Source organism: Rhinopithecus roxellana, chromosome 2, assembly GCF_007565055.1.
Source record: "Rhinopithecus roxellana isolate Shanxi Qingling chromosome 2, ASM756505v1, whole genome shotgun sequence".
Lineage (NCBI taxonomy): Eukaryota > Metazoa > Chordata > Mammalia > Primates > Cercopithecidae > Rhinopithecus > Rhinopithecus roxellana.
Genome location: NC_044550.1, coordinates 149,843,826 through 149,854,889, shown reverse-complemented (window position 1 = coordinate 149,854,889; position 11,064 = coordinate 149,843,826). Strand labels below are relative to the sequence as shown.

The window sequence follows — 11,064 nt, the reverse complement described above, 5'->3', positions numbered from 1 at the left end:
TCTTCCGGGGCAGAGGTCGCCCGGCCCCGCCCCTCGTCTCCTCCAAGATGGCGAGTGGCGGCAGTGGGGGGGTGTCAGTGCCTGCTTTGTGGAGTGAAGTGAACCGGTATGGCCAGAACGGCGACTTCACGCGCGCTCTCAAGACCGTCAATAAGAGTAAGTGTCGGGGTGGGCACTGGGGCGGGCCCAGGCCGGCGGGAGGATGCGGCCTGTTTCCGGCGCGCGAGACCACCTCGCGCGGGAGGCACGGGAAGGGGAGACCCCCGAAATCCCCCCGACCATTCTCCCCCCGGCTCGGGCCCGAACGTCCGGCAGACGCAGGTCTCACCCCTCGGCTTCACCATGCCAGCCTGGGGTCCCTGGTTGCTTAGAGCCACGTGTACTTCCCTCTTTACCCCCCACGGGAAGCGAGGGCAGGTTTTAAATAGACCGCAGCTCTCGGAGCCCATTTCAAACTGTTTTCTTATTTGACTCCCTCTTTGCTGTTTTATTTCACAAATATTCCAAAGTGCCTCCTTTTCTTCTTCATCTTGAGCGCAATGATCAGGACTGTATTACTGAGGGAGCTTGTTCTCTTTGGCCGCTAAAGGGGGAGGAACCTGCTTGGGACACGTAGTTTAGAAGCTGGTGCTGACCAGGTGGAAGCTGTACGTTTTCTACTGGGCGAGAGGAAAGGGCTGGATCCGGATGTCAGGTCTGTCATTCCCACAGATGGGATGTCTTCAGTGTTACTAAGTTAGGAAATATGTGTATGGAAGCACCAACACTGGAAATAATGTCGGAAGAAAAGTTTGGCCTGGTTTTTTTTTTTTTGCCTTGTAAGGGATAGTTTAGGGTTTTACTGCCTTTGTTGTGAGGTTTAATTCATCATATCCTTTTGTTCTTTACTACATACCTGAAATGTGGCATGGCCATGCTACTTAATGTTCTCGGTGGTGCGCAGTTCTTCTCTAGTGAAGATACAGCCTGTGCATGTTAGATTTGGAAATGTAATTACCAAATGTAATTACCAAGGCACGGCTTAGCTGTTCAGAGTAGTATTAACCTGAAGGGTGTGTCAATAACATACAAAACTGTCTAAATAATTTTCAACACTCTAGTACTGGGTTAGCGTGAAAAGTAGTGATTGTGCCCACAGTGCACTTTTGGTGATTTCAGACATTGAGGAGAATAGCTACGAATTAGAATTTATCCCTAAATTTGTTTGAATTAACTCTAGCCTTCCAAACAGTACTATATACTTAGTAGCAGTGTAGTATTTTGCAGGAATTCTTTTAATCAGCGAAAGTTGTCAACTTGTTCACTAGTATGTTTTCTTAATTGGTAGAAATTCTTGTGATTCTTTGAGAAATGGACTTCTGTAGTTGCACAGAAACAAGAGTAACGATGATCCTGGTCATTTTAATACCGAACAGTTGTTAACGTTGAAACTTGCCACCTGAGTTCTTCCTTATACTTTGGTCATCTTAGGTGAAAAGGGAAAATTTTAATGATTTTTGGAAACGTTGCCAGCAAGATAAATTGCCTTTGCATTATACTTTATAAAATGTTTCCAAAATATTCTCATTTCATGTTTTCAGTAACCTTATTTAAATAGGTAATGCTTTTCTAATCATTTTGTAGCTCAGAAAACTAAGATTTGGCTGTTAGGTGATATACCCAAGACCTCAAGGCATTTAGTGGCAAGCTTGCACCAAACCTAGGTCATCTGCTTCCAAATTCTACCTGAACTTTTTCCCTGTGAAGTAATGAACTATACAGAATGTAGCATGCATTTCAAGATGAAATATCTGGAGAAATTGCTTCTTTCTTCTTTATTTCACTGCATTTTTTGGTACATGCATACTGGGCATCTTTATCTCATTGAAAATTTAATCGGTAACTCTCCTTATTGTCACTTCTTAAGTTAAAAGCGAAGATTAGTTATTTTCTGGATTTGTTTTGCTTTGTTGCTGTTTCTTCCAGTTGTTCTGACCAATTATTTCTGTTGCAATAAAATTAGAAATTTAGCTTTCGGAGAGACAGGATGGGAAAATTTAGTAAAAATGTGAAAAGGAAATGGATTTAAAAATGACTTTCCTAAAATTGTTCTCTAGTACTACAGATCAACAAAGATGATGTAACTGCCCTGCATTGTAAAGTGGTATGCCTTATCCAGAATGGAAGTTTCAAGGAAGCTTTGAATGTCATCAATACTCACACCAAAGTGTTAGCCAAGTAAGTGATTCAGTTAGTTGCTTGTTCAGTTATTAGAAACACTTAGTATAGCTATAATCTCTTCCATGTATTTTTCCCCAACTATTTGCTGATTTTTTTTATCTTTCCTTCCTTTTTTTCCCCCTTTTGCTTGTCAATAATGTTTCTGAAACTGGGAGGAATACTAGTAACTTCTGTTTCTTTTAGCCTTAGAGGGTCTATTTTTTTGTTTGTTTTAACCATTGTGTTTCCTTTGAACCACTAAGGAGGTGAGCCATAGAGAGTTGTGGGACATAATTATGAGTCCTTGGAGGATGTAGGGAGAATAACTCAGTCAAAGTTTCTTTCCTGTTATACCTAGGCTCCAAAAAAAAGTGTTGAAATTAAATTTGAAGCGTATTAATGGGATACTGGTTTATAAGGTGCAGAACAATATATAATATACTTCCTTTTGCGAGAGGAGGAGGATGTAAAAATTTATATATGCATTTGCCTGTATTTGCAAAACAAACAATATAAAGAGAAACAATGAATAGTCATTTGTGGGAGGCCGAAAGAGGGCAGATCACAAGGTCAGGGGTTTGAGACCATACCGGCCAATATGGTGAAACCCCATCTCTACTGAAGATACAAAAAATTAGCTGGGTATGGTGACACGCATCTGTATTCCCAGCTACTCAGGAGGCTGAGGCAGAAGAATCGCTTGAACCCAGGAGACGGAGGCTGCAGTGAGCTAAGATTGCACCATTGCATTCCAGCGTGGGTAACAGGGAGACTCCATCTCAAAAAAAAAAAAAAAAAGTCATTTGTAGGAGGTGATAGGAACAGGTTAGATTTGGGTAGCAGTGGGAATAAAGCCTCTTAGTGTACATCTTTTTCTTTTTATATTTGAGCCGTATAAATGTGTTACAGAGATTAAAAATTAATTTTCAACTTTATTAAAAATAAAAGGGAAATGGAGGCAATGCTGCTTTTCTCCTATTAAATATGTTTGTGCTAAAATTCACTGTCTTGATTTTGGGCTATTTTGTGAGAGACATTTTCAAAAACATTTTGTCAATGAGTCTTGGATAAAAGTATTTATAATTTTTTTTTTTTTTTTTTTTTGAGACGGAGTCTTGCTCTGTCACCCAGGCTGGTGGAACCTCCACCTTCCAGGTTCAAGCGATTCTCCTGCCTCAGCCTCCCAAGTAGCTGTGATTACAGATGTGCACCACCACACCTGGCTAATTTTTGTGATTTTAGTAGAGACAGGGTTTTGCCAGTGTTGGCCAGGCTGGTTTCGAACTCCTGACCTCAAGTGATCCGCCCGCCTCGGCCTCCCAAAGTGCTGGGATTACGGGCATGAGCCACCGCACCTGGCCCAAAAATAAATTTTTTTGTTAGGTAAGTAAAGGACATTCGCCTTTGCTTTAATAAATATTTTTTCTCATGGATTATGGTTGAAACATCAGCAATGAGGTATCACATTAATGTAGATGAATTTTTAAGTGTGTGTATGTTAGTAGTATTTACCAGTTGTTTGATTACAGGTACTTCTTTTAAGATTTATAGTTATTTTTTCTTTGCTAATCATTTGTTTCTTAAACAAGTTTAAAGAAGCATTTTATGGCTTATTGTTTTGTTAATGAATTTAAGAGACTTCCAAAACAACCCATTTAAAGCAGCCTTCAAATTATCTTTGTATCTAAGACAATTACTTACTTAGCAGATTAATGATTTCCTTCTTGAATGTTTACTTGAATAAGAATCATGAAAGAAAGAGAGGCTAGGGAAATTGATATATGCTTAATTATATGTTTGATAGACATTTACAAGCTATCTGATATTTAGATAAGTCTCTAACCTTTGTCAGTTTTCTCATCTGTTATCAGGACTAAATCCAGTGCTTAGAGTGATGTTCTATATATTGGGTGCATTGCATTGTTAGATAATAATCAGATACTGGTTTTTTTCCTTCTTCAGTAACTCTCTCTCCTTTGAAAAGGCATATTGCGAGTACAGGCTGAACAGAATTGAGAATGCCTTGAAGACAATAGAAAGTGCTAACCAGCAGACAGACAAACTGAAGGAGCTTTATGGACAAGTGGTAATTACTGCTTTTAAATACATGTTGACAGTGATCCTGAGTGAGCATGACTACCTCTAGCAAGGAGCAGGGTTGAGGAAACCCAGCCCATCCTGATGCTCCACAACACTAGCCACCAAACCAGTCCTTGAGGTTTGAACATAATCCCTCTTCTTGATCTTCATACAAACAGTTGCATATATAACATGCTATGAACAAATGACTTCCTCAGGTAATTAGAAAATCAAAGAAAATGAAAGAACTAATCTATTTAATTTTGACTTTTGAGTTAGAAAGATAAAGCACATTGAGCTTGTATACTTCAACACATTTGAAATAGTATTTCACTAATACTGTATTCTAAGTTTAAAATAAAGGATATCATGATAGATGAGAATTTAGATGATTCTAGCCCATGAAATCATGAAAATATTTTAAAGTATTTTGAGACATAAAATTAAGCCTAATGTAAAATGGAGCTGTTAATGACAAGAGGGCAGAAATGTGTATATTATAGTTAGCAAAACCCTCTTAAAGCTTTTCTTTCTTTTTTTTTTTTTTTAATGGAGTCTCACTCTGTTGCTCAGGCTGGAGTGCAGTGGCACTATCTTGGCTCACTGCAGCTTCCAACTCTTAGGTTCAAGCGATTCTCCTGCCTCAGACTCCCAAGTAGCTGGGATTACAGGCATGCGCCAACTCACCCAGCTAATTTTTGTATTTTTTGGTAGAGACGGGGTTATGCCTTGTTGCCTAGGCTGGTCTCAAACTCCTGGCCTCAAGTGATTTGCCTGCCTTGACCTCCCAAAGTACTGGGATTACAGGCCTAAGCCACCACGCCTGGCCTCCTCTTAAAGACTTTTTAAGTGTCAATTTAGGGCAAATAATGTTGTATTGAATGTATTGTTCTCAGGAGGTAGTATGGATTGAATAATACAAATGAGTTGAAGAAAGATTTGGACAAATTCATGGATTGTAGGTCTATAAAAAACTTTTAAGGTAAACTGGATAACTTTAGGGTAAATTCTAGCATTTTGAGGTTAAAGACATCAACCTGTGTCATACATAATGGACTAATTGACCTACAGTGGCAGTTATTATTCTTTCAGCACAACTTGAATGAAATCAGTGGGAATTCTATTGTGTCTGCTTGAGACTCACCTGTGTGATAGCTGGTTTCTAAGAAAGATAAAATGAAGATTATAGTGAACTCTAGGAAACATTAAGTCTTTTTCTTAACATTTAATTTTGTTCCTGTTTTAGTAATCATTTTGTGTTGTGGAAAAATATTTTCATTGTAATTTTAGATCTAAATAACAAGGTTGAATTCTATAAAGGTGTTCTTTCACAACCTATTTAGGCACTTTACTAACTTCAAGAAGATAGGTAAAGAAAATGACTTTTCTTGGCCGGGTGCAGTGGCTCACACCTGTAATCCCAGCACTCTGGGAGGCTGAGATGGTCAAATCACTTGAGGTCGGGAGTTAGAGGCCATCCTGACCATGGAGAAACCCCGTCTCTACTAAAAATACAAAATTAACCAGGTGTGGTGGCGCATGCCTGTAATCCCAGCTACCTCAAGAGGCTGAGGCAGGAGAATCTCTTGAACCCAGGAGGTGGAAGTTGTGGCGAGCCGAGATCACACCATTGCGCTCCAGCCTGGGCAACAAGAATGAAACTCCGTCTCAAAAAAAAAAAAAAAAAAAGAAAAGAAAAGAAAGAAAGAAAATGACTTTTCTCAACTGAATCCTGCCTACAGATCCACAATATATTGAACATTCATTTTAAAAGTATTTTCAAAAAGTAATTTATTTGGAAGTATGACTAGTATGTGGAACTCATTTAAAAATTATAAAACATAAACAGTTGATTGTTCCCGTTATGCTGAACTAGGATTCCTACTTAGTGGTTCCAAAAAAGATTTGCATGGTATTAAAGACGTAACACCATATTTGTCTCTGATTTTTTACTTGCTATTTATTATTCAGTTATACCGTTTGGAACGCTATGATGAATGCTTAGCGGTATATAGAGATCTTGTCCGAAACTCCCAAGATGATTATGATGAGGAGAGGAAAACAAACCTTTCAGCAGTTGTTGCAGCTCAAAGCAATTGGGAAAAAGTGGTTCCAGTGAGTATCCTTGTGGTGTACCAATACAGTCATGAAGTAGTATTCATGTTTAGTATTTAACTGGTATTTTGTCCCCTGACAGGAGAACTTGGGCCTCCAAGAAGGCACACATGAGCTGTGCTACAACACTGCATGTGCGCTGATAGGCCAAGGCCAGCTGAACCAGGCCATGAAAATCCTGCAAAAGGCTGAAGGTTTGAAGTTTGTTAAACTTACCTGTAAATATAATGTGCACATAACTTTGTATTTTCTAAAATTGCATTGGACTTCTGTGAAATTATTAAATGGAAGTTATTGATGCAGTGACAATTTCTCAAAGTTCATGTAGTCTTTCTCTCTTTTTTTTTTTTTTTTTGGCGGGGGATGCGGACAGAATCTTACTGTGTCACCCAGGCTGGAGTACAGTGGCATGATCTCGGCTCACTGCAACCTCTGTCTCCCAAGTTCAAGCAATTCTCCTGCCTCAGCCTCCTGAGTAGCTGGGATTATAGGTGCATGCTACCACGCCTGGCTAATTTTTGTATGTTTAATAGAAACGGGTTTCACCATGTTGGCTAGGCTGACCTCGAACTCCTGGCCTCAAGTGATCCACCCTCCTTGGCCTTTCAAAGTGCTGGGATTACTGGCACTTTCTCTTTTTGACCATATCTCACCTATATTTCTAATCCCTAAGCCAGTCTATTAGTCTGTTTCCAACCATACCAGACCTTAACATATGAATTTTGAGGAGCAGGTTTTGAACAAGTTACTGTGAATGTTATGTGTAGATTAAGTGAGTTAATGAATGTCAACCATTCACAATAGTACGTGGCATGATGGCATATGGTATAAGCATTCAGTAAATATTTTGTTACTATTATTATTGTTTAACAGGTATTCAAGTAATAACATGGTGTGCCTATGTGTATACACACACATACACTACATTTATGTATTGATAGCACCATTCAAGCACTTTTTTTGTTTGTTTGTTTTTTGTTTTTTGTTTTTTGAGACAGAGTCTCGCCCTGTTGCCCAGGCTGGAGTGCAATGGCGTGATGTCAGCTCACTGCAACCTCCACCTCCCAGGTTCAAACAATTCTCCTGCCTCAGCCTCCCGAGTAGCTGGGATTATAGGTGCCCGCCACCACACCCGGCTGATTTTTGTATTTTTAGTAGACACAGGGTTTCACCATGTTGGCCAGGCTGGTCTCGAACTCCTGACCTCGTGATCCACCTGCCTCGGCCTCCCAAAGTGCTAGGATTACAGGCGTGAGCCACCACACCTGGCCTCAAGCATGTTTTAACTCCATTTGGTATGTTTCTTTATATGAAATTTGCATGCTTTGAAGCTTTTTTGGTGGGGTTGTGGGCAGGGGAGGAACAGAGTCTTGCTCTGTTGCCCAGGCTGGAGTGCAGTGGCAAGAACTTGGCTCACTTCACCCTCCACCTCTCAGGTTCAAGCAATTCTCATGCCTCAGCCTCCCAAGTAGCTGATATCACAGGCGCGTGCCACCATGCCCAACTAATTTTTGTATTTTCCTTAGAGACGGTTTTCGCCATGTTGGCCAGGCTGATCTCAAATTCCTGTTGTCAAGTGATCTGCCTGCCTTGGCCTCCTAAAGTGCTGGGATTACAGCCGTAAGCTACTGTGCCCAGCTGAAGCTTTTAATTAAGAAAAAAATTAATTGATTAGAGAACTGTGTCTGGTATTAACACATGAAACGTTTTGACTTTGCTTGTGCATACATTTTTCCCTGGAAGCTATAAAAGTGATGTAGGTACTGCAGTGATCATTGGGGTGGAAAAAAAGGTGAAACAAAGTCTGTTTTACTATTAAATATTAGGGTTTAAAATGAGAGCAAAGTTTTACTGTTAAATGTTGAAAGTTAAAATAAGAACAAAGGTTAGAGCATCATGAGGAAAATCTGTTTTAGAATTATAATTTTTTGGCTGAGTGCAGTGGCTCACGCCTATAATCCCAGCACTTTTGGGAGGCCGAGGCAGGAGGATTGCTTCAGCCTAGCAGTTCAAGACCAGCCTGAGTAACATAGTAAGCCTTCGTTTTTACAAAAATATATATATATTTAGCCGAATGTGGTGGTACACACCTGTATTCCTAGCTACTCGGGTGACTGAGGCAACAGGGCCTAGGAGGGCCTAAGAGATTGAGGCTCCAGTGAGCTGAGATTATACCACTGTATTTCCAGCCTGGGTGACAGAATGAGACCCTGTCTCAAAAAAAAAAAGAGATAATTATAATTTCCTGACCTCAAGTGACCCGCTCACCTCGACCTCCCAAAGTGCTGAGATTACAGGTATGAGCCACTGCACCCAGCAGAATTATAATTTCTTGATCATACCCAATGAAGAACATTCTCATACATTGTGGGTTTGAGTGTAAGAGTAATACAGACTTTTCAGTGAGCAATTTGGTGATGTGTAGCAGATTTTAAAATTTACCTACCCTTTGATCCAATAATTTCACTTCTAGAAACTTAAGGAAATGATTAGATAAATTTACATATGTGTCTGTATGAATGTTCATTGAAGGGATATTCATAAGAACAGAAATTTAGAAACAGCATGAAGTTCTCTACTATTAAAGGATTGGCTAAGTTTTACCGTAATCACAAAGTAATTACAGTCATTACAACCAATAACATTAAAAAAGATACAGTAATGTAGATCTATGTTTATTGTAACAGAGATATATCCACAGGATATTGAATGGGGAAGGGAGGTTTCAAAATAGCATGCACAGTGTCTCACTTTCATTTTAAAATGCAACTATGCATTTACATAAAACTAAGCCAGGTATGGTGGCTCACAGCTGTAGTCCCAGCTACTTGGGAGACGGAAGTGGGAGGATCACTTGAGCCCAGGATTTCAAGGCTGTGGTGAGCTGTGATGAAGCCTCTGCACTCCAGCGTGGGCAACAGAGTGAGACCCCCCAACTTTAAAAACAAAAAAATATTAAAAAGCTAAATAACTGAAATGCTAGCAGTGTTTATCTCTGGGTGGTAGGATTATTTATTTTTATACTTTTCTATAATTGGTTTTTTGCAATTAATATTTACTACATTTGTATTTTTTGATGCACTTTACAAATATTTTTAGCATAGACACAACAAATGAAAGAAAAGTGCCAAAGAGCTAGGAAAGTCAAGAGACTGATAATATATATGTAATATATTTGATGCTAATGTAAATTTCACAGTTGCTTGTTACTATGATTATCTTGGAATCTTCTGCCTAGAAATTTAGATCTTGCTCTTTGGAATAGTGAAAGACATGGAATTTACCCAGCAATACTACTTTTAAAACAATTTTTTCTCCTATAGATCTCTGTCGCCGTTCTTTATCAGAAGACACTGTAAGTATTCCATCATTGTTAAACCAAAATTTTACACTTCTGACTATTAACATTACTGAGGCTTCATTGTACTATTTATTGACTTTCTTTAGAAGATGGTGATTAAGTAGGAATCACACTAGAAACCACCCTCTTGTATCAGTTATTTGATGAAGTCTATTAGAGTGAGAAATCACAATACAAAAAATATTGGCATACCTTAAGCACTTGATTATACATTTATATAATGTAAATTTATTCCCCTATTTTAGGATGTAGGACTGAGGTCTTTGAGGATTGGTCTGCTCACAGAAGTTCCATGTGTATTTCTTATGTGGTGACATAATTCAACATTCCCAATTTACACTTTTGGTTTTTCTTTTTAAGTGTAACAATATCTTAAATACAATAGGTAAGCACTTTCATTATAGAGTCCTTAAAGATTTTTTTTTTTTTTTTAGCCAGTCTCTTACCACAGCCAATCTTTTTGGCTCACAACTAATTAGACAATAATTTTCTTTAGGAATTTACCTTTACCTTATCTTTCTGAGTATTCAACATGCTTTACATTGAAATATGTCTCTTTTCACATTCATAGTTCACTCTCTCCTTTTTTTTTGAGACGGGATCTTGCTGTTTCACCCAGGCTGGATTGCAGTGTTGTGATCATAGGTCACTGTAACCTCAAACTCCTGGGCTCAAGCAATCCTCTCACCACAGCCTCCTGAGTAGCACCACCATGCCCAGCTAATTCTTCTTTGTAGAGATGGGGGTCTCGCTGTGTTGCCCAGGCTTGTCTGAACTCCAGGCCTCAAGCGACCCTCCCACCTCAGCCTCCTAAAGCACTGAGATTACAGGCGTGAGCCACCGTGCCCGGCCCATAGTTCTTCTCTTTAATATTTTTAAGTTTTATCATTTCCTCATCAAACACAACTGCATAATGGGTTTGGAAACAAACATACCTGACTCCTGGTCAGCAGATACTCACCAGGTGAGAGCAGGAGTGTTGGGTCATTAAAGGAGTGTTGTCTCCTAGTCTTGAGTATTCATTGTACAGCCTTTTCAGAAGGAGAGGAGAAATGTGGATTAATCTGGAATATCAGTTAAGAGAGCTACTGCTTTAATTACATAATTTGTTCAATTATAGGATTAAAGTACAGAATTAGTTCCAGCTTTTGAAGTTTTTTGTACAGTGTTAATGGGAATTTTGTAGTTTTTATAGTAGAGTTATAGTAGAGAGAAAAGCATTTTTAAATGTGCTTTTAATGAGAAAATTATGTTTCCAGAATTTAGGGGTATCATTATAAAAAGATATACTTGCCTGTTGGTTTTTTACT

The 11,064-nt window shown here is 39.0% G+C and overlaps 1 protein-coding gene across 2 annotated transcripts in view; it reads left to right on the top strand.

Moving 5' to 3' along the window:
- The first annotated feature begins 12 nt into the window (after positions 1–12).
- SRP72 (signal recognition particle 72) overlaps positions 13–11,064 on the top strand; it is a 43,656-nt gene continuing 32,604 nt past the window's right edge. For both annotated transcript variants that reach the window (XM_010355228.2, XM_030922177.1), the window contains exons 1-6: positions 13–156; positions 2,097–2,217; positions 4,162–4,285; positions 6,250–6,393; positions 6,476–6,587; positions 9,717–9,748. In XM_010355228.2, the coding sequence (XP_010353530.1) occupies positions 48–156; positions 2,097–2,217; positions 4,162–4,285; positions 6,250–6,393; positions 6,476–6,587; positions 9,717–9,748 (642 nt within the window). In that variant the 5' untranslated portion in view covers positions 13–47. The remainder of the gene's footprint in view (positions 157–2,096; positions 2,218–4,161; positions 4,286–6,249; positions 6,394–6,475; positions 6,588–9,716; positions 9,749–11,064) is intronic.